General features: G+C 36.8%; 1 protein-coding gene across 1 annotated transcript in view; it reads right to left on the bottom strand.

Annotated features, from left to right (window-relative positions):
- LOC106877714 (dynein axonemal heavy chain 5) overlaps nt 1-26,884 on the bottom strand; it is a 435,668-nt gene that overhangs the window by 200,621 nt on the left and 208,163 nt on the right. Inside the window, exons 48-54 of the mRNA XM_089358248.1 lie at nt 21,412-21,576; nt 17,585-17,701; nt 14,040-14,180; nt 10,707-10,817; nt 9,721-9,843; nt 8,188-8,430; nt 1,729-1,881 (exon numbers count right to left, since the gene is read on the bottom strand). Coding sequence (XP_089214374.1) covers nt 1,729-1,881; nt 8,188-8,430; nt 9,721-9,843; nt 10,707-10,817; nt 14,040-14,180; nt 17,585-17,701; nt 21,412-21,576 — 1,053 coding nt within the window. The remainder of the gene's footprint in view (nt 1-1,728; nt 1,882-8,187; nt 8,431-9,720; nt 9,844-10,706; nt 10,818-14,039; nt 14,181-17,584; nt 17,702-21,411; nt 21,577-26,884) is intronic.

Below are 26,884 nucleotides of genomic sequence, written 5' to 3'. Positions count from 1 at the left end.
ATTTTTCTGAGGAACTAGTATTTATATTGTACAATTATAATGGAGGAAGTGGAGAAGAAAGCAATGAGTTTGAGGCAAATTAATTTTCTTAATTTGTTTATATTAATACATTATTAACACGTTAATACTAATTTCTTATCATCTGGAAGTTTTATCTGTAGTTCTATGACAGTAAACATTTGTTTATGTTCATCCATTTGAGCTGTAAAATAAAAATGCAAATCTGACTCTATGTTCATCCATTCATTCATTAACATTAAATTTGGCTTTATATAGATTATTCAGCTCTATATATGATTACCTATGTGACTAAAAGTTCAATCAAACTATCATCCTTTTGTCTGAGAATAAGAAATGTATAATACAAACAACCGATATTAAACAGCTTAGCATTAAACTAGTTATTGAACTGTCTGATCATTTGCGTAATCAAGCATACATAAATGCAAGACAATACCATAAGGACAATGACATTAACACATGCACGTAAGTTTTGAATAATTTCCTGAACGGTTGAAGCAAATATTTGACATCAAAATGCTTTTACATAAGACTAACTTTTCTACTAAAAGCTGTAAAATATTATCAAGTGTTGTATTATGATGCCGATAGTGAGTGTCGTTTTGTCAAAGGGTTCAGCTGAATATTATGAAACTTCGGTACCTCTTAAAGATATGTATATGATGCAGCAGAGGGACCAGCCAGCAATTCATCCACAACAAATTTGCATTATTTTGCTACAGTTTCAACCATGGTAGCAAAAGAAAAAAAAAAAACCAAAAAAAAAAACTACATATCTTCTGATTTAAATGTCTGTAACTTCTTCCTATTTCCCATAGGGAAAATTGTTAATTAAATTCTTACAAAACATTTATCTGTTTCCCTGTGCACTGAAAAATTTCATAAACTGTCTGCAATTCTCGGGCTTAAAGCTTGTAGCTATATAGTATATCAATTTGTATTGAATAATCAATGTAATATTTTGACCTTTTTTTTAGCCAGTGTAAAAGCAGAGAACTGTGGATAATACTTGACAGAAATAAATAACACACAAAATCAGACAATGCTGGAAGGTACTAGACAATTCTGGACAGAACCAGTTAACAGATGACAAAACTAAGCAGCAGTTGGTTGAATTTGAGAGTGTCAGATAGAATAATCCCAGCTATCAGACATTAAACAGCCATCTGTAGAATACTGGAGAATAGCTTAGAAATAATAGATGAAACTACAAGAAATCCAATAAAAATACTCAATAGCTAACCAAATAATACTACCTAAAACCATGTGGAAGCTGAGAAATGAGAAGAATATAATGTAATACTAGAGAGAATGAGCAATTACCAAAAAAGATAAATTAAAACTCAACAGTAAGAACCAGACTAGCCATTAAAATAGGAATAGAAAAAATATTAGATAAGCACAGAAAAAATATTGATCAGACAACTATATAAAGCAATAGTAGAGAAAAAGCTTACCAAAACTAGGGATAAATACAGTAAAAACAAAGTCTATCTCTAATATCACGGAATATTGAGGAGATATAGCATTAAAACAATAGGGGGAAAAAGTTTGAACTCATAGTGTATGAATTGCTGCTCTGACTTGACAATGACATCATCAAGGAAATCAATATGTCATTACTTCAACATGAGAATCAATAATCAACAGAAGTAAATAGTAGGAATAATAAAACCAAAAAGAACTTCCTTCGTCTGCATATCTTACCTGCCAAATTCGACTGAGATCCCTCAGGTTAAAGACATAATGGAATTTTGCTGGAGTCGGGAGCATTTTCAGTTTGACCTTCTGCCATAGTTTACGGGTCGCTGGTACTAGAATCTTCACCAAATCTATAACACTGTCAGGGAACTGTCGTTCCTGTAAAATAAATGTAATCTTTTATTGCACATACACACACACATATAAACTGATTTGCTGAAATATCAGCAGAAGAAATCAATTATAGTAATTTTTGTGGGACTTGTGGAAGGGATAATGGATATTATTTAGGAGGTTAATGAAGACATAACTAAAATCAAGTAATAATGAAATATGTGAAATGATATAAAGCTGATGATGATGTTCATAAATAGAATACTCATGGTGAATATATTATGAGGGCAAGGCAATGGTAGTGTGATGGCTGAGTTTCTCATATGTGGACTCACAACCCAAAAATCCTGTTGTTCCTACTTCTGTGTCATCATCTTGTCTGTGAAGCCTAGTATCCTAAAACACCCACTTTGCTTCATTCTACCTAGTTGTTAGTCTTGCTTTGTTAAAGGAGGCCTCCACTGTCAGTACATGGCATCTTTCTCACCTGTTTTCATTATTCTTTTTAATCTTGTCTCATAACAACCATTATTTTCATTGTATCCATTATCAACATTGTCATTGCTATCTTTGAACAGAAACTTTTTCCTTGACTTTTAAGTATATTTTGTCTGGTGAAGGCAAATGTTCTGACTATTCTATAAATCTTCTTTGATTTGCCTCTGTTTCATATATAATTAATACCAATTCTTACACTACTTATCTTGTTGTTGTTGTTGCTGCTACTCTGCTCTGACTAAGCAACGAATCTATGATAAAATACATTCAGTCCAAGGCATTCTTGCTTTATTTCTAACATAGTGTCTAGGACAACATTATGCAATGTGTTTTCTTCCTTTTTTTTTTTTAAGATGGAAAAGATTGATTAAAACGAGATTTTGCTGCTATTTCTAGCTATTTCTGGAGGATCTCTTTCCTTAGCTCATTGTTGTTACTGTTGGTTGTGGCAGTGGTATTGCTAAATAACCTGGATTGGTTCAACCTAGAAACACCTTATAACATAGATAACTACTCTTTTACTTGTTTCAGTCATTTGACTGCGGCCATGCTGGGACACCGCCATTAGTCGAACAAATCGACCCCAGGACTTATTTTTTGTAACCCTAGTACTTATTCTATCGGTCTCTTTTTGCCGAACCGATAAGTTACGGGGACGTAAACACACCAGCATCAGTTGTCAAGCGATGGTGAGGGGACAAACACAGACACACACATACATATATACATATATATGACAGGATTCTTTCAGTTTCCGTCTACCGAATCCACTCACAAGGTTTTGGTCAGCCTGAGGCTATAGTAGAAGACACTTGCCCAAGGTGCCACGCAGTGGGACTGAACCCAGAACCATGTGGTTGGTAAGCAAGCTACTTACCACACAGCCACTCCTGTGCCTATCTCATAGATTCCCTATGCCTGATATGATATTGTTCACTACAATCTGAATCACTGTATACTTTATACAGAATTTACAAAAACAAATGGTAAAGCTAAAATTGATGAAATTGGTGAAGGATGGTTTTGATTCCAGAAGAATCTATTATAAAAGTTGTATAACATGACATCAAATACATATCATTTCCTCTGTTATTACTTGGGCCAGCGAAAGGTACCAGCCACTGAAGCAGTCACCAGGAGAGCAACATGATTTGGGGATCCACGTCATGTCTTGTGGGTATTCCAAAAAATTGAAAGGAAAAAAATATGAAAATAATAAATAAAATATTTTCTTCATACAAGCATAGCTGTGTGGTTAAAAAGCCTGCTTTGAAATCAATAGGTTTCAGGCTCAGCCTCACTGCACAGCATCTTGAGCAAGTGTCTTATACTCTAACCTCAGACCAATCAATACCTTGTGAGTGAATTTGGTAGCTGGAAACTTGTGAAAGCCCCATAGTATGTGCATGTGTGTTTATATATTTAGTGTGCGAACATTACAAAAAGTACAACATGGAAACAAGGTAAAAAATAAATACAGATTTGGTATTAGTTTGATGCTCACTCACACACACACACACACACACACACACACAACACACACACATACACATCACATACATGCGCACACATGTGTATGCTTTTATTTCCCTCCCCAGCCTGACAATAAATGTTGGTTTGTTTAAGTTCCCATAACTTAGCAGTTCAGAAAAAAAGACCAATAGAATAAATACCAGACTTAGAAAATGAGTACTGGTAGTGGTGGGGTGAAGGTCGATCTTTTGACTAAAACATTTCAAGACAGTGCTCTAGTATGGGTCACAGTCCAATGACTGAAACAAGTAAAAAAGATAAATTATACCTAATAAATTGTTATAAATATTCTATATCTACATTTATAGTTTTGAGGTTTTTACTCTTTGTCAAAGAAACGCAGCCAAAATTCCAGCTTGGCCAGAGTGCCAACAACCATAGAACTAACCCAGTACATTTCCATAAGTCATTGTTGTCTGCAGCTGATTGGATTATCACAAGTTATTAGTTATATTTCAGTTATGTGAAATTTTGGTTTTCCTTAGATCACTGAAGCCTAGTTATTGAAACTTATCAGTTTTAATGCTTCCAAATCATGATTAGTGGTTTCATTCTACATCTAATATTCTCTATCTGCTGTTGTAAGTTATTATGATACATCTAAATCTCATGTTTAATCAACCTTACCCTCTATATTTTGCTCAGCTTCAACATAACAAGCAAGCATCAGCCATAATTCTCTTAGATTTTATCTAACAAATTATCTTGCAATGTTTCATGGTTTAATCCATGCTTCAAAAAATCATCACAGCTAATGGAAAAAAAAATGATAATAATAATGATACATTTTAAAATTCAACTCTATTAAATTATAAACAATAAAATTTAAATTATTCATAATAAAACAAATATAAAAGACGTGTACATGTTTAAATAAAGCAGATGCAAGCAAAAATGGCAATAATTACACAAAGTCAAAGAGTGAGCATCCCACTTTTTGATTCAGTGTCATATAAGCCATTTGATTTTTGCATTCACTTAATTAAAAAGCTTCACTGTTTTTGTTTTATTTTACTTTTTTCTATTTTTTTCTTTTTACAAAAACTAGAAAGAAATGAAGCTAGCATGCTCTGCTGGATGTGCAACATCAGTGTACATGCACAACAAAGTACAAATGTGTTTAGTGAAAAACAAAAATGAGCATAAAAGGCATCAGATGTGGTGTACAAGATAGAAAATGGAATTGATATGGTCATGTGATGTAAATGGATGAGGACAGCTGGAAAACATGGGATGAAACAGAGAAGCCCTACCTCAAAATGTGGGACTTACGGAAGAGATGACAAGGGACTGGGATGAATAACGATATGCTGTGCTTGAGAAGACCCCTTCTATCACAGCAAAAATGAGGTTCTGTTAAATGTTCCCCCACAACTCATCTTCTAACATACATCCCTCCATCAACCTCATAACTATGACATTGCTTCCTCAGGTGCTATAAATGATACCATTTATTCTCACACACTTCACACTTTATCCCTATTACTGACCCTTATCATCACCTCCTTCTTCCTAACCCAATTCTATTTCCTTCATTTCCCATCCCTCACTGATATTTATTGTTTTTTCTTCAATCTTATCTCTAATCATCTGTCACACTCTTTTCACATTCTAGTGCATTTACCTTCCCAGTCACCTTTTCTATCTCTCTTCCCCTATTCACTCTCTCAAGTTCACCTTGTACCTTGAGAATATGCCCTCACTACCTCTCTTTCCAACTGGGAAAGCCATGTATTCGCTGCTTCAGCAAGTCACCTGTTCCTGTTTCTCTATCATACTTTCACATCCTTCAATGTTATACCCCACTCAGTTGAGGGAGGCTTGTTTTGCAAGTACTCAGTGACTTCACTAGTGCTGTGACATGAAAGTGTACCTAGTACACTTTTTTTTTGTAAGGTGGTTGGTATTAGGAAGAACATCCAACTGTAGAAACAATGCTAAATGATAAGTACCTGTTGAACTGTCCAACCCATACCATCATGGAAAGGTGTGAAATGCAGTTGCTGATGAGGATGATTAAGATGATGAGGTGTAATATATTCTTCATTCAATGCAGATTAGACTCAATAAAATGTAAATTTAATTTAAATATAAAATTTCTAAAATATCTTTGAAATGTAGAAATGAGCTTCATAATAAAAGATTCAGTGGATTGGCAGAATTGTCAGAGGACAAAATACCTTCCAGTATTTAGACATGTCCCTTTATGCTTTGATTTCAACCCTTACTGATTTCAATTATCCCTTCGTCTTTCTACACTCAATAAAATAAAATATCAGTCAACTACAGAGAGTGAATATTACCAGCTGTCTTCACTCCACCCTATTTGTGCCTTTGTACCTATGTTAGAAATCATTATATTGATTTCATTGTATTAAACTGCCAAAGTTTAACATTTATTTTGTCTTAGAATCATACATTATAGAAGATAAATCCTGTGGTTCATCAACACAAGGGTTAAATGGCATAAACTAAGTATACAAACATAAAGATTTGAATGAAGATTTGGTCAGACTTTTCAGTTTAAATAACCTTAGATTTGACATAATTTATTATTTTGAATGCTTCTACATCTGCCAGAATGGATAATTTTGATAACTATAAACCTATCAATATTTCCCATTTTGATAAGCCTTGATCAATAATATTCCAGTAGTAGCAATGACAACAATGACAATGACGACCGTATTAATGGTGATGGTGACGATGATAATGATGACGACGTTGATGAATAGCTGAAGGATATTGGATATGTATTGTTGATCTGCAAGAATCCTAAGAAAGATTCTTGAGATTTGAAGAAACTTATTGTCACCACATCACAGGATAACATACTCACAAATTGAATTGGCATGAAATGGTTTTTGAATAATGATGATGATGGCAACAATGTTGATGAGGATAATGGCAGAGGTGGCAGCAACAGTGGTGGCCAAAATGGTGAATTAAACTAACGTCAGGTGAAGATAGATTAGGTGAAGTCAGCATAAGTAAGGGAATATTCCAAGGTGATACACTTTCACCACTGCTATTCATGATTGCTTTTATCCCTCTTTCATTGACCTTGAGAGAGGCTAAATCTTGCAATGAATTTAGCAGAAATGAGAAAATAAACCACTCCCTGTTTATGGATGACCTGAAATTATTTGCCAAAGTTGAGAAAGCTTTAGATTCATTGGTTCAGACTGATTGAGTTGTGAGTGATGACATTGGTACATATTTTGGAATAGATATATGTGAGATGCTAGAAATATGGAGAAGAAAAAAGGTTGATTTCATTGTGATTGAAATGCATATCACAAATATTGATTCGTTGTATTAAGTGAATCTCTTTCAATTTATGTGGAACCCAAATATTGAGCTTCTTAACGAGTTCAAGACATTTTAAGTGATTTTCAATTGTTGTGTGTGATACATTTAACCACTCTGCAATCTCTCACACAGTTATATGACAATCAGATTCAATTATGGCTTTGATTTGGTCATCATCAACTTCAGTTAGTCAACCAGAATATTGGTCATCTTTGAGTGAAAAATCTCCAGAACAGAATTTTTAAACCAATCCTGACATGTGCATTCTGTTAAGCAATCAACACCATAAACTTCACATATCTTTTTATGAGCCTCAGCAGCCTTTTTGCTGCCTTTACAGAAATAAAAAATCAAAATATGGCAAAAATATTTGTTTCTGCACTCCATGTTAAAATTGACACTGAGCTGTAAGCAAAATTACACACAATTTGCTTCGAAAATAAGCTAAAAGTAATGGCTGTCAAATGTCAAGGGAAAAATCATAACAGTGACAAAAATCATTCAACATAATCATAACTCTATCTATTTGCGAGAAACGAAATTACTTTCTTGCCAAAAACCAAATAAAAGAGTATGTGAGAAATAACACAGAAAGTCTGATTTTAGCTGCTAGAGGAGAGGAGAAAGAAGCTGTGGAGATGGCAATGGAATACAAGAAAAGAAGAAAACAGGAGTGAGGAAGAAATGTCAGGGGAAAAGGACTACATGGACAACATCTCATTTGAACAGGACATCACAGCAGAGGAGTCTTGGATATGGCTGAAGAATGAAGAACTTAAGAAAGAAATGGATAGATTCATAATGGCTGCTCAAAAGCCAGTCATTGTGAACGAATTACCATCAAGACATCACCTGTGCTAGTATCATAGAAAAATCACTCAGTAAGTACACTCTATGGTTGGTATCAGGAAGAGCGTCCAGAAACCATACCAAAAGCACAGTGCAGGCTTCCATCTTTTCAGCAACAGGTTATTCAAATAGAATTTAATTATTAAAACAATATTTTACCTTGCAGAAATGGCCACAGCCAAGGGTGGTGAAGATTTTATCAATTGATACATTTGATGGTAAAGTACAGTTGAAAATACAGAAATGTCGCTTGAGTCTTTCAGGTATGTCATTGCGGCCACCTCCAGGGTGAATCATGGCAGCCAGCATTTGGATATCTACAATAGTAGTAAACTCTCCAGGCTTTTCCAGGTTAAAAAACCCATTTGTTTCCATCAATTGTCGTGTGATTTCATTAGTTACCTGAAAAAAATTAACCAAAATTTCATGCTCTTTTCTTCTCTCTAAATATATATACACACACACACACACACATACATATATATATATATATCTATAGATATATATATATATATATATATATATATATATATATCATCATCATCATCATCATCATCATCGTTTAACGTCCGCTTTCCATGCTAGCATGGGTTGGACGATTTGACTGAGGACTGGTGAAACCAGATGGCTACACCAGGCTCCAATCTGATTTGGCAGAGTTTCTACAGCTGGATGCCCTTCCTAACGCCAACCACTCAGAGAGTGTAGTGGGTGCTTTTATATGCCACCAGCACGAAGACCAGTCAGGCAGTACTGGCAACGGCCACACTCAAAATGGTGTATTTTATGTGCCACCCGCACAAGAGCCAGTCCAGGGGCACTGGCAACGATCTCGCTTGAAAATCCTTACACATGTCACGGGCACAAGTGCCAGAAAGGCGACGCTGGGCACAAGTGCCAGAAAGGCGACGCTGGGCACAGGTGCTATCCCGATTTTGCTTTCGCTTGCCCCAATAAGTTTTCGCAAACTGAGTTTCGTGTCCAATGAAGGAGACGACGTTGGCATGAGTGCCAGTTGTCGAATTTAGTTCGATTTCGATTTCACGTCATCGAATTTAGTTCTCTCACACACACACACACACACACACACACACATATATATATATATATGATTCTTCTCAGAACCTTTGTGACTCTCTTAGAATTAAGATCTGTCTTGGATGCTTGCAATCAAGTAGGTTTTCATTAAAGACAATTGAGAGCAAGATGACAGAATTAAATTATGGAATGGATTAAGATTACTATCTAATTGGAAATCTAATAATATAAAAGAGCTTTCTGTTTACAAAAAATTGAAAAAGCACCTTTTCTTGCGAGTTCTGATTAAAGCTACTAAAAAAACAACAACAAAAATCGCTACTGTAAAGGCCCCTGATCTACTGAGTTCCCTGGGCTTATTCAATCTTCACTCAGGTATTTCCAGCCCACTCCTCCTTCCTGTTTTGTTTAAACCTCAGACTTCATTCTAGTCACCATGTCCAATCCTTCCTTCCCAGAACTCCCTCTACGCTCATGTGTTTCTTGCAATTGCTGACTTACAACAGTTCAAGAGAAACACGAACAGTATCAAACACACTGATGTCAGAGGGTCAGCAAACACCATAATAGTTTGCTCTTTCCACCAGATCCATTAAGTTAAAAAAAAGTAATAATAAACAAAAAAGACAATGTAAAGTTATGTTTATGTCTTACCTGGTCACCCCACTCATTGATGATAGGCATGTTGATGTCATCAACAAAGATGCTGAGCTTTTTTCCTGCTGGAGGTCCATATGTTGTCCCCATTCTCTTGTCAACATAACTCTCAATGGTTCGCTTCATTTGCAACAAAATAAAATTATATGAATAATTTTATGTCCACAGATTTTTTCTATATAATTTATTTAATTTTAGTTTCCACATAAAATCACATACCTTCTAGACTGGATTGCTTTACTATTATTATAACTTTATTATTATTATTATTATTATTATTATTATTACAGGGGTTATAGGCGCAGGAGTGGCTGTGTGGTAAGTAGCTTGCTTACCAACCGCATGGTTCCAGGTTCAGTCCCACTGCGTGGCATCTTGGGCAAGTGTCTTCTACTATAGCCTCGGGCCGACCAAAGCCTTGTGAGTGGATTTGGTAGACGGAAACTGAAAGAAGCCCGTTGTATATATATGTACATATATATATATGTGCGTGTTTGTGTGTCTGTGTTTGTCCCCTTAGCATTGCTTGACAACCGATGCTGGTGTGCTTATGTCCCCGTCACATAGCAGTTCAGCAAAAGGGACCGATAGAATAAGTACTAGGCTTACAAAGAATAAGTCCCGGGGTTGATTTGCTTGACTGAAGGCGGTGCTCCAGCATGGCCACAGTCAAATGACTAAAACAAGTAAAAGAGAGTAACAGATTATTAATTATCATTATTATTACCTTATGGTGTTTCATCATAATTATTTTAACCTTTTAATATTTAAACAGGCCATATCCAACCCAAATATTCTACCTGTTTTATGTTCAAACTGGCGAAATCCAGCCTCTCACACATACCCTATAATGTTATTCTAAAAATAACGATCACGTCATTGAAATATTGAGGCTTTGAGACAATGTATTATTAATTTAAAACAAGAATAGCAAGAACCACTCTGACAGCAACAAAGAGCAAATTGGTCAATAGAGAAATTACCTGGAACATAAGAGGTGTTGTGGCACTGGAGAAGCTGAAGCTCTTGAAGAGGTATTGTTCTGGGTTGTATTTACTGCAATATCCCTGAATCATAACAGTTTTTGCTGTTCCCTACAAACAGATGTAGTTCAAAATTTATTGAGTGTTACAAAACCCAGTTACCAGCAAGACTGCATAAACAAACATGCAAACACTCACACAGCTAATTCCAAATTCCACTATATTGGTTTCAAATTTTGACACAAGGTCAGCAATTTTGGAGGAGAGAGTAAATCGATTATTTCAACTACAATATTTATCAACCCCTAAAGGATGAAAGGCACAGTCAATCTCAGTGGAATTTGAACTCAGAATGTAAAGATGAACGAAATGCTACTCAGCTTTTTTCCCAGCATGCTAATGATTCTGCCAGTTTGCAGCCTAAGCAAATTCCACTATATCAACTCACATACACACCACATGTCAGTCCCCACAAATGCTGTGTTTGGACCAGCACATCAAAGGGCAGACCCATCATTTCCTGTGTGTCAAAAAAGCAACTAAAGGAGGTCAAGGTAGAATTTGCACTCCAACTTTGTAAAACCTGCACCGGCAACAACCACCCAAACAGATACATGGGTTGGAAGGTTGCCATTTGAGTGGTGAAATCATCCATCAGGAGTAGTACAGAAGAGTGAAGGTGTGTGGTTTAGTGGTTAGGGTGTTGGACTCATGATTGTAAGATTGTGGTTTTGATTCCAGGACTGGGCTGCATGGTGTGTTCTTAAACAAAGCACTTCCTTTCACATTACTCCAGTCCATTCAGCTGGCAAAAATGAGTAATCCTGCGACAGACCGGTGTCCCATCCAGTTGGGGAACATATATGCCATGGAAACCAGGAAAACCAGCCCTTATGCATCAGTATATACTCGAGAAGGAAACTTTACTTAGTAGTATGGAATCACTAACAAATGATGGCTGCAACGATGCACTGTTACAGCACATGCTCCTGTACTACTATTACTACTACACACCAATTATAACAGTCTGTTTGTGTTATAGATCTAGCTGTGATTTTTGCGACTATATTTCAGGCTAATACTTATAAACACAAACAAGGCAGCGAGCTGGCAGAATCGTTAGCATTCCAGGCAAAATGCTTAGCAGCATTTTGTCCTTCTTTAGGCTCTGAGTTCAAATTCCATCAAGATCGACTTTACCTTTCATCCTTTCAGAATCGATAGCATAAGTACCAGTTGAATACTGGAGTCAATGTAATCGACTTCTGCCCTTCCCTGAAATTGCTGGCCTTGTGCCAAAACCTGAAGCCAATACTTATACACACTAATATATATGCACATACTAATACATATAGACGAATATACATATTCACACATACACACCTCCTCCTCATCATCATCATCATTGTCATCATCATCTTTTAACATTCATTTTTCCATGCTAGCATGGGTTAGATGGTTTGATGGGAGCTGGTGAGCTAGAAAAGTATGCCAAGCTCTATTGCTTGCTTTGAAAAGGTTTCTGAAGCTGGATGCCTCTCCTAACACTAATCACTTTACAGAGTGTACAGGGCACCAGCACCAATGAGGTAACCAAATAACTTGCAAGACAAGATTCCTCAACTAAGAGGGAAATAAATATTGAGGGAGTTAGTTTTGTGTCAGCTTATGAGATGTTAAGCTATGAATGTGAGATTGAAGCAGGTGCCTTGTTGTAGAGGAGATACATGACTTCCTCAGTTAGAGAAGAGAGAGAGAGAGAGAGAGAGAAAGAATAGTTGTAAAGATGTGTTGGGCTACACTCTCAAGGTGCAAGAGTGAAGTGGTACAGTGGATTAGACAGGCTGAGTGGGCAGTGAGTTCATAAGTGCAAAAATATATATATATGTGTGTGTGTGTGTGTATATATATATATATATATATATATATATATATATATATATATATATATATATATGTATGTATGTATGTATATACATACTAAATCTCAAACAGCATCTAAGAACAATGACAGTAGCAGCTGACCATTGAAGACAAAGTCTGGCAGTGAAGGCTATAGAGGTTTAGCCATGTCTCCAGTATGAGTGCTAGAAAACTACCACACCAACTTTTGTGGCAGCAGCAATACATACACTGGAGAATCCAGCAGAGAACACCAAAGAAGATGTGGGTTAAACAAATTGCAGAAGTCCTGAACTTGCAGCGCTTCAACCTAGAGCATGCTAAAGTCAGAGCCATGGATTGGAAAGTGTGGAACAACATTATTTGCCAGAGTGTGTCATCCAGCACCATCCACAACAGCGTATGGGTTGAGAAGGCATCCTTCCATTTCAGTTGCCAGCAGCAGCAGCAGGACGGGGAGGAGGAGGAGGAGGAAGAGAAGAAGAAGAAGAAGAATGACCATAAGATTCCACTTAGAACATTACCCTCCTAGGCACAAGTCTGGGCATGCTTGTTTATGAAAAGACCAGCAGTCACCCATGCATACCAGCCTCCCCTCTCCATGCCACTGATGTTACCCAAGGGAAAGGCAAAGGCCAATACAGCTTGGCACCAGTAATGTCACAACTCATTTCTACAGCTGAGTGAACTGGAGCAATGTGAAATAATGCTTCTTGCTCAAGAACACAACACACAACCTGGCCCAGGAATTGAACTCACTACCTCATGATTGCAAACCTGGTGCTCTAACTGCTGAGCCAGGCACCTTCACTTGTGAGTGTAGTCATGAATATAGTCATGAGCAGCACAGTTACAACCCAAGCAATGTTTCCTGATACATATTGAGGTGATGGGTGAATTCACTATGCAAGTGGCAGAAAATTCCACAGAAAGTTGTACCCTTATAGCAATTCCCATACCAAATCAGTGTAACATAATGGGACAAGTCTGGAACTTTGAATTACAGGAACAATCTAGCGTGAAAGAGAGAAACAGAAAGAGAACTGACCTCAGTTCTGGATTGGTATTTTTTTTATGAACTCACAAAAGGATAAAAGGTAAAATTGATCATAGCAAGATTTGATCTCAGAAGACAGACAGCCAGAACAAATATGGCAAAGCATTTTATCTAAGGCTCTAAAGATTCTGTTAGTTCATTACCTTTATATTTAGGAATTTCATACACATACACCCGCATATATACATTACATCTACTACTATGTTATATAGATATATATATCATGCATATACGACATACAAAATTCCACATGCTACATTTCCTAGACATTGTATATACACTAGTAATACATATATACCAATACTTAGACACACACACACCACTATACACAGATAGCTACACAATTATATATGAATGACAGTTTGTATCCCTACCTGTTCTCCAGTAAGTAGCACTGCTTTCCCTTGTTTAGAAATGGAACCAATCAAAAAGTCAGTTCTGATATTGTCTACATTAGGTACCAAAATAGCTGTGTACTCTGGTGTGGAATCAGGTGGGTATATATAAGAAGAAACCTAGGACAATAATAAAAATCAAAAACTGAATCAATTGCCAAAAAAGCAAATGCAATTATAGGCCTTAAAACTTTTTGCTGTCTCAATGCTTTTTTTGTCAAAAGAATATATAACATTAATCCACATAAAGTCCATTGCAGGTATTAATGTCTTTAAAAAGTTGCTCACTCTGCTAGATATATTTTATTTTTACCTGAAATACATAGTTTGAATCATCATCATAGTTTAAAGTCCACTGTCCATGCTGGCATGGGTTGGTCAGTATGGCCAGAGCTGGCAAGCTAGGGGGCTGCATCAGACTCCAATCTGATTTAGCATGGTTTTTACAGTTGGATGCCCTTCTAATGCCAACCACTTCACATAGTATGCTGGATGCTGTAAAGTGGTTGGTGTTAAGAAGGGCATCCAGCTGGAGTTCAACTCTGACCGACATACTGGATATCTGTGGTGTTTTAAATCAGCACTGGCAAGATGAGGGATGTGTGATGTAGACCACTGTTAAATATTTAATCTGCACTGTTTATAGATAATTTGATTTTTTTCCACACCACATTATGTATGGTGCCACTATGTTGGTTGTTATTCATATGCTAATATATGCAAATCATATGACTTTTCCAGATACCATCTAAAGCAATACATGACAAAAATAAAGAAGCCTTCACAACATATAGCATTATGTACATTCCAACTTGCAATCCTATAATGATAAATAATGTAGTAATCAAAGATTTTTAATGAAACAGATAAAATATTAACAAATTTTTAATTACAAAACTAAACAAAGAATTAAAACACAGAAAGAAAAATATCATGTTGAGTTATAAGTTGCAATATATTCTGGCATCTTATTTGCTTTATTCAAGTTACAACTAACTCAACTTCACATTCAAAGTAGAGGCCATAGTGCTGCACTGTCTGAAGTCACCTTTCTGCTAGTTCTTTGATCCCTGGTTGATACTACTTCTTGTTCTTTGAAACGAAGAACTCTTCCACTTTAGCTTCCACCTCATCTTGGTTGATGAAGCGTCATGAGTGCAGAAAGTGAGCCATGGATGAGAACTTTGAATGCTTGGTTGCTTTAGTTGTAACTTGACAAATAAAGCATAAAAGTTATAGAATTAAAACATTAACACAAGTAAACTTATATATTATCATCATCATCGTTTAACGTCCGCTTCCAATCCTAGCAAGGATTGGACGATTTGACTGAGGACTGGCAAGACAGAAGGCTGCACCAGGCTCTAATCTGATCTGGCAGAATTTCTACAGCTGGATGCCCTTCCTAATGCCAACCACTCCGAGAGTGTAGTGGGTGCTTTTACGTGCCGATGGCACGAGGGCTAGTCACACGGTACTGGCAATGGCCATGCTCAAAAAGATGTTTTTATATGCCACCTGCACGGGAGCCAGTCCAGCGGTGCTGGCAACTACCTCGCTTGAATGATTTTCTAGCATGCCACCAGCACAGGTGCTAGAAGGCAACGCTGGTAACGATTACACTCAAATGGTGCTATTTACGGGCCACTAGCACGAAAGCCAGGCAGCTGCTATATATATATATATATATATATATATATATATATATATATATATATATATATAACTTTTTAAATAAGAAAATGAAGAAAATGGATAAAAATTTACATACTGATGTTTTTATTTAAAGGCATTCAAATTCATATATAGAAACTCCTACCTGCTGCTACTTCCATACCAAATTCTTTAATTTTGGAAATAAAATTCCATATTTGAAACCAGGGAGTATTTCAAAAGGAAGTCATTTAACAATGTATAGGCTAACCTAGGACAAACTCTGTAGGTAAAAACTGGTAATATGTGGGTTCTGTTTGGGTTTACTTCATACATATCAATTGTGTATTTGCATAAACATTGATTGATGTAGCAATTTTGGTTGGAGTTGAGTAGAATTTGATATGATATATTTTGTTAATCTGTAGTATTATTGACAAGCATATGCTCAACAAACTGACGTGTTTAGCTGTTCTCTCTTTAACAATCAATATATAACATTCTCCTTTATTCAGTCGTTTTATCTACCATACTTTTTCTCACAATCATGTCTATATCTTAGCTATCATAACACCATCAATGAACTATTGGATATCATATTGGCATGCGCAAGGATGTGTTGAATATGTTTATTTTTGTATATATGTGGTAATGATGGTTACTATAGAATGCTTGCATTCAGAAAAAACACACACTTCTGAGTTTGGCATAGGTTAGCCTACATATTGTTAAATAACTTCCTTTTCAAATTCTCCCTGGAGATATACTCAATTCACTGGTTTCAATATGGAATTTTATTTCTGAAATTAAAGAATTCGGTATGGAAACAGCTGTAGGTAGGAATTTCTATGTATAAATTTGAATATCTTTAAATAAAAACATCAGCACGTAAATTTTTATCCATTTTCTTCAGCTTCTTATTGAAAAAGTTTTATTCAAATACCTAAACATTTCAGTGATAAACTAAGATACTTGGTTTTTCTCTGAATGTTGGTATAAATAGGATGCTCGGATTCCTTAAGGGACTTTAGTTCTTTGACTAATTAAATGACATACATACATACATATATATATATATATATATATATATATATATATATATATATATATAAATAAAGATAGCAATGGCCAGTCTATGGGATTACTCTGGGTTTCATGTCCATAAAGTGCTTAGCTTTATGACATCTTTATAGACATGAGGCCCAGGGTAACCCCACAGACTGGCCATAACTATCTATATCTAATTACTCTACTGCTCTATAAGTTAGTGTGTGCTTCTCTTTCAGATTTATGATTTACTGATGAAGATGTCTACCAGAAAGATTAGCCAAATGCCTCGTCATCTAATTAGTGACGTGTATGGTTTTTATGGCTCATGCCAATATGATATGCAATAGTTCATTGATGGTGTTATGATAGCTAAGATATAGACATGGTTTTTATGGCTGGATTCCCTTCCTAATACCAGCGACTTTACAGAGTGTATTGAGTGTGTTCTTATGCAGCACCAGCATGGGTGCTTTTTATGTGGCACCAGCACCTATGAGCAAACAAGATTAGGGATGCTCAACTGGAGAGAGTTGCAGGAAACGAGCCTGTATGCAAGAGCCATTACGCTTTTACTTAGCTTAACATGTCTTTTCAAACATAGCAGACTGCCAGGAGTCTCACTCCCCTGCCATCCCCCTCTGTGAGTCCCAATGTCTGTAAATCCTTTCTGATGTTATTTGCTGAAGTAAAACTGTTTGCAATTATCCAATAACAACAAAATCCATCAACAAGAATAGTCAACTAATGGCTGATACATGTTTTATTTATCCCAAAACCCACCTCCTCCAAAACTGAACAAACAAGAAAAGAAGTCATTCTACCTTTTCCGACCAATGTTGCCAGGTTCCCTGCTCAGATACAAGGTATTCAAAAATGGTGTTGTCATCTTCAACATCAGGCAGTGAAAGAGAACAATTGGTCTTTATAAATTCTTCCAGCTGTAATTAGGTATTGAGACATAATAAAATATTTAAGATAATTAATTGTTATAGTCATCATTAACAACAAGACCATTGAAACTATCATCATAATAACGATCAATATCAATGCCAAAACCAACAACTACATTTCATTTGCACCATACTGATACCAGTTAGAGAGAAGTGATACTATTCTAAGCTAATATTGTATATAATAGAACATGTGTTCTGGAACAAAGGCTTTATACTTAGTAACCTTCTAGATTCATCATCATCATCAGCAGCAGCAGCAGCACCACCACCATCATCATCATCATCATCATCAGCAGCACCACCACCACCACCACCATCATCATCATCATTATCATCCTCATCATTTAATGTCCATTTCCTGTGCTGGAATGGGTTGGACGGTTTGATAGAAAACTGGTAAGCTGGGGAGCTGCACCAGGTTCTGATCTGATTTGGCATGGTTTCTATGGCTGGATGCCCTTCCTAATGCCAACCGCTCTGAGAGTGTAGTGGGTGCTTTTTACGTGCCACTGGTCAGGTGCCAGCTACTTAAAACTGGCATCAGCCATGACAATGTTCTCACTTGGCTTGACAGGGCTTCTCAAGCATGATATATTGCCAAAAGTCTCGGTCACTTGTCACTGGACCTCCTAAACAAATAGAGCACGTTACAAACAGTGGTCCTTAGCATGGCCCTTAAAGATAAAAAGCTGCAATGATAATATTCAGGAATAATATGTAGATGCAGACATAGCTGTAAATTAAAAAAATTGTTCTGCACCCATATGGTTTCAGATTCAGTCCTACTGCATGGCACTTTGGGTAAATATCTTATATTATAACCTTTAGTTAGCCAATACTTTGTGAGTAGATTTGGTGAACAGAAACTGTATGGAACCCCAGGAAAAGCTGTATGGTAAGAAGCTTGCTTCCCAGCCTCATGATTTTGGGTTCAGTCCCACTATGTGACACCTTGGGAAAGTGTCTTCTACTATAGCTTCGGGTTAACCAAGCCTCATGAGTGGATTTGGTAGATGGAAACTGAAAGAAACCTGTCATATATACATACCTACATACATGTGTGTGTGTGTGTGTGTGTGTGTTCTTTGTGTCTGTGTTTGTCCACCACCACTGTTTGACAACTGGGTGTGATGTGTTTACTTTCCCGTAAATTAGTGGTTCAGCAAAAAAAGACTGATAGAATAAGTATCAAGCTTTTAAAAAAAATAAGTACTGGGGTTTATTCATTTGACAAAATACTTTTCAAGGTAGTGCCCCAGCATGGTCACAGTCTGATGAGTGAAACAAGTAAAAAGTTAAATGGTATTTTGCAGCCAAAAGAATACTTAACAACAACAGCAAAAACAACAGCAGCAACACCACCACCACCACCAACAACAACAACAACAACAACAACAACATCAACAACGACAACAACAATGCTAATTCTCATTGATGCCTACATTTGTCTCTCTGAAACCTGAACCCCAACAGTAAGTAGCAATCCCCTACAATGCCATTTGGCTTGTTAGAATTAACAACAAAATGTCCCTCAGATTACACATGACAGTCTTCAAAAAAAATTAGGTTAAGGACAAAAGAAGAGGAAAGATAATAGTTCCACCACTGGAAAACAAAGACAGTATGTGGTCATGAATGGATTGCTTTTGTTCACAAGTCTACTCGATCAAGTATGATCTGGGGTTAAGTAACAGCAACATAAATAATAAGTCAGACTCAACTAAACTTTATCACTTTGCTAGTAGTTTGATTTCTTACAGCAAACCAATCATCAATTGACAAAGTTGTTTGAGCTTTGGTTAGAATGCCTCCTTCTTTCATTGGCCTCCTTCAGGACCCAATTAACTGTGATAACCCTATCAGATAGGGTGATGCATAAATGATGTAATACCTCAGTCATCTCACTGAAACAAAAAAACTTTGGTAAAGGCAAGATAAATGTTCAGAAAAGACATTCTATGTTGTATTGGCTGTACAGCATTTAGAAGTTAGAAATTGTGGACAGAGTCCAAAACAATAGAGATTTGCTTGATACACTTTATCATTGTTGAATAGCTTCAGTCAGTTCTACATCATCATCATCATCATCATCGTTTAACGTCCGCTTTCCATGCTAGCATGGGTTGGACGATTTGACTGAGGACTGGTGAAACCGGATGGCAACACCAGGCTCCAGTCTGATTTGGCAGAGTTTCTACAGCTGGATGCTCTTCCTAACGCCAACCACTCAGAGAGTGTAGTGGGTGCTTTTACGTGTCACCCGCACGAAAACGGCCACGCTCGAAATGGTGTCTTTTATGTGCCACCCGCACAAGCCAGTCCAGGGGCACTGGCAACGATCTCGCTCGAAAATCCTACAGGAGCCAGTCAGGCGGTACTGGCAACGGCCACGCTCAAAATGGTGCATCTCATGTGCCACCCGCACAAGAACCAGTCATGGGGCACTGGCAACGATCTTACTTGGCTTGCCGGGTCTTCTCACGCACAGCACATTTCCAAAGGTCTCGGTCCGTAGTCATCGCCTCGGTGAGGCCCAATGTACGAAGGTCTTGCCTCACCACCTCAGCCCAGGTCTTCCTGGGCCTACCTCTTCCACGGGTTCCCTCAACTGTTAGGGTGTGGCACTTTTTCACGCAGCTATCCTCCTCCATGTCCATACCAGCGCAATCGTCTCTCTTGCACGCCACAACTGATGCTTCTAATGTTCAGCTTTTCTCTCAAGATACTTACACTCTGACGGGTATTCACATTGACATTACACATCCAACGGAGCATACTGGCTTCATTCCTTGCGAGCTTACGTATGTCCTCAGCAGTTACAGCCCATGTTTCACTGCCATGTAGCATGGTTGTTCGTACGCATGCGTCATACAGTCTGCCTTTTACTCTGAGTGAGAGTCCCTTTGTCGCCAGCAGGGGTAAGAGCTCTCTAAACTTTGCCCAGGCTATTCATGAGCAGTAATATTAAAAGGAGACAAGCCAGCTGAATGCTTAAAAGTAGCCAACATGTCTTATATTTCGTATATAATATGTAAGCTGCCTGTATACCCCTACCATGCAGTGACTAGTAGTAGACAAAAATAATTTTGCTATCTAGTGTTTTCAGTTATATATATTCAAATGCTTTGATGTTGTCAAGGAGAGTCAAGTTGGCCTCAGTTTTAATTCTTTGAGATAAAATGTGATCTTAGTGTAGCAATCAATATTGCAACTATTTTTTTATTAATCTGATCAGGTGAAATATTTTTCAGCTATACAATGCTGCATTGTCAGTGCTGTTATTGTTATTTAACCCCAGGTTGCCTCCAGTTGAGCAGATCTATGATCAAAGATGTTTCAGTAATGAATATCCTTGTCTCTTTTTGATAGCTTTGATGACATTATCTAAAGTATTTTAACAGCATTTTAAGATGGAAAGGAGTATTCTGAGGAGATTTGGCTACTGTTTCTACCAGGCCAAGTAACCACAGAAAGGATCTACCATTGTTGGCATTGGTTTTGGTGCTGTTGTTTGGGAATTTTGTTCATAGTCTTAGTCAACTCTGATCTTAAGTCATTTGTCCTTAAATCTAAAATACAAAGTCCTGATTCATAATATCAAAGATTATTGAGGATAAGGACAAAGATTTTGTTACTGGTTACTGAGAATTTATCAATTGCTCAAAAATTTATGAAAAGAGAAAAAGAATCCTTACCTTTTGACGGTCAGAAATTTCCAACAGTGCACCAAGGGACCACATCATGGCAAAAACTATGAGGTTGTCTAAATGAGTGTGTGTAATATCTTTACGATCTTCCTCACTAGGAATCAAGCCCTCAAGAAGATCAATTGCTTGACGGATATAATTACATTCAAGTAGCTAGAGATTTGAAAGAAATAAACAGAATTTTCAATGATGGTGTGTTTAGAGAGAAGAATGCTATTGTAAATTTCTTGTACAATGGGAAAGACAAGTGGATAAAGTTAACACCTACAAGTAACAACATCAGATAAAAACTCTTATTGGTTTAAATACCATCTAAATCTACAGTCTTACTTCCCAACCAGAAATCAAGTTATTAAGCATACAGCAGCTAGACTTGGTATTTATGTAGGATGCCTTTATATTCATATGTGATGTTATATATATATATCTTCATCATCATCATCTGGCATCTCTACATCATGTGCGCACACACACACACACACACACACACACACACACACACACACACACATACACACACACACACATACACACACACACACACATACACACATAGAGGCAAACAACAATTTAGCTGTATGGTATCTACTCATTTCACAATGATCAGCTGTGATTTAACCATTTAACTTAATTTATATACTGTTGTGTCCAGGGAGAATCATTCTCTTTTAGGGCCTTATAATTTAACACACTTTCCACTCATTTACTTATTTATTTTTCTAAAATTTTCGTTGCATCTTGCAACCTTTTCAATAGTTGTTGACTCTCCATTATTCAAACTGCATTCTTTTTGTTTGTTTGTGCGCATGTGTGTGGGTCACTGTGTGTGCACATACACATATATGTATGTATGTATATATGTATGTATGTATGTATGTATGTATGTATTATGCATGCATGCATGCAAGTGTGTGTATGCATGTATGTGTGTGTGTATGTATATGTGTGTGTGTACGTTTGTATGTATGTATTCTGCATATTCATGTTTGTGTGCTTTTATGTGAGTGTGTGTGTGTGCGTGAGTGTGTGTCTGTGTGTGTGGGTTTTTGTGGTTATGTACTGTGTCTGTATGTGTGGATGTATATCTCCATATGTGTCCTTGTGTGAAGTGAAGTATGTGTGTATATGGTCATGTGTTTCAGTCTTCATTTGTGTATGAGTGTGTATGTGAGCTTGTCCATTCCTATAACTTGTGTACCTATCCATCTGTATGTCTATCTGTTTACTTTCATATCCATATGCCTACATACATGTGCATATACATACACACACACATCTATCTACATAACAGCCCACTAACTATTCTACCTGTATATAAATATAAACTGTGGGTATGTGGGTATGACTATTTACTACGTACATTTCCTATTGGGGAAGTTTCATTTATGAGGATGAACTCCTGTATTTGTCTGAGTGCTGGGTCCTTTGGGTGCTTGGATAAAATGCGGATGTCAAGTTGACCCAGGTTGCCTCAATGTTGGTCCTTGGCATGTTGGTAGAGTATGGAGGACTGTTTTTTGTTGTCATACTGTCTCAAATGTTCATTTAGTCTTTTCACAATGCTCCTAGATGTCTTCCTTATGTATATCATGTTCATGTCTTTACAAGCACTTTCTATGCATTTTATACAGTAGACTACATTTCTAGTTCTACAGTTGATGCCAGGGCTAATCCTACATACCATGCTGTTACCAATGGTGCATATAGTATTCTCAAAGGGATACATCCTACATAGATGTGATCTGATGGAGTTCCCTGGCTTACCCATAGATTTAGGAAAGCTCTGAAGGAGACCAAACTCAACATTAAGATTGTTGAAAAGCCGGGGAACTCCATCAGATCACAACTATGTAGGACGTACCCCTTTGAAAATGTCATATGTACCAATGATAACTGCATGGTATGTAGGATTAGCCCTGGCATTAACTGTAGAACTAAAAATATAGTCTACAGTATAAGATGCATAGAAAGTGCTTGTAAAGACATGAACATGACATACATAGGGAAGACATCTAGGAGCATTGTGGAAAGACTAAATGAACATCTGAGACAATATGACAACAAAAAACAGTCCTCCATACTCTACCAACCTGCCAAGGATCAACGTGGAGGCAACCTGGGTCAACTTGACATCCGCATTTTATCCACGCACCCAAAGGATCCAACACTCAGACAAATACAGGAGTTCATCCTCATAAATGAAACATCCCCAGTACTAAATAGAAAATATACATAGTAAATAATCATACCCACATACCCACAGTTTATATTCATATACAGGTAGAATAGTTAGTGGGCTGTTATGTAAATAGATGTATGTGTGCGTGTATGTTTATGTAAATGCACATGTATGTAGGCATATGGATATGAAAGTAAACAGATAGACATACAGATGGATAGGTACACAGATTATATGAACAGACAAGCATACATACACACTCATACACAAATGAAGACTGAAACACATGACCATATACACACATACTTCACTTCACACCAGGATACATATAGAGACACACGTCCACACATATGGAGATATATGGGAGAATATACGAAAAAACAACAACAGACGAGGACAGGTGGTGTAACTAACAAAAGGATGTATTAGTATGACGCTCGGGAATACGGAAAGTCTTTGACGTTTCGAGCTACGCTCTTCAACAGAAAGAATACGGAGACAAGGAGAAAAACACGGAGAAAAAAAATTGAATAGTGTTCAGTCAACGGTCAATCATCCATACATACAGACACAGTACATAGTCACAAAAGCCCATGCACACACGCACACAGACACTCAAACATGCACACACAAGGAGACAGAGGTAGACATACACATACATGCAAACACACACACACACACAAACACACTCACACATAAAGACACACAAACACGCAAATATGTATATGCAGAATACATACATACATACAATGTACATACATACATATATACATACGCTCACACACATACATACATACACACACTTGCATGCATCCATGCATACATACATACATACATACATGTGTATGTGCATACATACTGACCTACACATATGCACACAAACAAACAAAAGGAACACAGCCTGAATAATGGACAGAGTCAGCAACGCAAATTTTAGAAAAATAATAAGTGAGTGGAAGCCTTACTGGTGAGTGTGTTAAATTACAAGGCACCAAAAGAGAACGACTCTCCCCAGACACAACAGAATATGCTTCAACACACGAACTCACATAAAGAATCTTGCAAACCAAATCCAAAAACGAAATTGGTTTATATATTTTAGTGTTTATAATCAGGACACAGGCAGTGAGTGGGCAAAGTTACTGGGGTTTTAGAATGCAATGCAGTGTTTATTCTAGTTCTCTGTGCATTGAGTTAAATTCCACAATGTCATTGCTTCAGGGTCAATAAATAAAGTACTAGTCCAGGGCTGGAGTTAATTCTTTTTCTCACACTCTTCCCCTCTAGAATAAATTGCTTGTGTTCAGGCCTGGAGAGAGAAGAGCTCTACCAGTTCTTGGCATCTTTACAACTCCATCAGAAGTTAAGAGCTCCAGCCATCACCACTCAGGATATGTAACTCTAATACTTTCACATTATTTTTATCTATTTCATATATTCTTGATTATTTCCCCTGCTGTCTATTTTGTTTCACTATGACTGTATGTTGAGGTGGAGACTATGGCAGAACTAGGCAGAATGGACTTGGATGGGATGTAAACAATTATTGTTCTTCTGCTCTAGTTTCTAGTGGTCCAAACACAATATTTGGAGATATCACTGCAGTGGTGCTTTCCTGTGTGCATGTGTTTAATGTACTGGGTGCTTTGTAAAATGGTTGGTGCTATGAAGGGCATTCAGCCATAGAAACCATGTCAAAACAGACAAGCAGAACCTGGTACAACTCTCTGACTTGCCAGCTTTTATCAGACCATCCACCCAATATCGGTATGGAAAACAGACGTTAAACAACGATGATGTCAACTTTGGCAGCAGCAGTGACGATGACGATGACAACAGCAATCTGTTTTCGTGCTTGTAGAGTGAATGAGAAGAATATTGTTCTTAAGGAACATCATTTTGGCATCATTTGTTTATACCTACTATTTTTTAAGAAATGTGCTGTGAATGCCTTGTGGGCATTTCCTTGGATGTTGTTAATAGACAATTGGTTTATTTCATTTCTTTATTTGATATCTATTGTTACAAGAAGTGAGATTGTGCAGGTGATATTTTCAACATGTTTGTTTGAAGCCAAGTTTCAAACTGGTTGATATAAAATTGGAGCTCCAGACTGATAGACAGCTTCAACTGAATAATGGTTGCTGAAATAACTATGAAAGCAAAGATATACAAAGCTGTGAGTTGGTTGCTATGAAATGTAAACAAGTCATACAGACATAATTACCTCCGCCTTAGTGAAGTCCATGGACGAGATATCTCAAGAACCACTGGATGGATTCAGATGAAACTTTCAGGGATGCTTGGCCTCATGACTGACACAAACTGATTAGATTTTGGGATCAATCTGGTACTGGACAAGGATTCTGGATTATTTTTCCTGTTTTTTTACTTAATTTCTGAGAGCGGTAGGGTTTATTTCTAGTATTCTTGTTTTTGAGAGCAGCCGAATTTATTTCAGATATTCGCATTTAAAAATCATCTCTGGCTAATCGTTCAGAAGACATTTGTGTTGCCTTGGCAGAGCTTTGTGCTCTCTGAGTGCTCTTGTTCTAAATTTTGCATTGTAATCTACATAGCCTCAATAGCTTTAGATATAGTTTACCCTTCAATGTTTCCTTGTTTCATATTATTTCTTAAACAGAACAACATACTATAATACTAAACACATCTTTAAAAGATGACAATCAAGAAGTTTTAAGAAATAACAGCAAGATCTTCAAGTCATGCACCCTATTGTCATGAGAAACAGGATACATTGGCTAATGTAGTCCAAGTTATACTATTACTGATTAAAATGATTGGAAGGTAATGACATTAAAGCCTTTGACCAGATATTAGCCCAATCAGAGCTGATTTATTGTTAAACAGCAAGAATAACACACCCACAAAAAATAAAAGCTAGTGTATTATTGCTCAACTTATTAATCCTACATAAAATACAACAATAGCATGTGTGGAATTTGTAATTTCACAGAAGTACTGGCATGAGGAATATCCATTCTTTTTTAATTTATACTTATACAACCAGCACCACACACTCACAATACACAATCAAAACTTAACAAATAATATTATAGAAATATTAAAATTTAATATTTTTTAACTCAACTTCAAAAGAAGTTCCAAATAGATTGAATGTTATATATTGAATAACAATGATAATGATGATGATAATAATGAATATCTTTACTGCTTCTGCTGCTACTATGTTGCCTCCATCACCACAGAGATTTGATTTATCCAATTACAACAGCTGTAGCTAGATATTTTCATAATTAA

This window comes from Octopus bimaculoides, chromosome 10, assembly GCF_046866305.1.
Source record: "Octopus bimaculoides isolate indiv1 chromosome 10, ASM4686630v1, whole genome shotgun sequence".
NCBI classification, from domain to species: domain Eukaryota; kingdom Metazoa; phylum Mollusca; class Cephalopoda; order Octopoda; family Octopodidae; genus Octopus; species Octopus bimaculoides.
The sequence above is the reverse complement of the archived record's forward strand: the minus strand, read 5'-3'. Positions and strand labels throughout refer to the sequence as shown.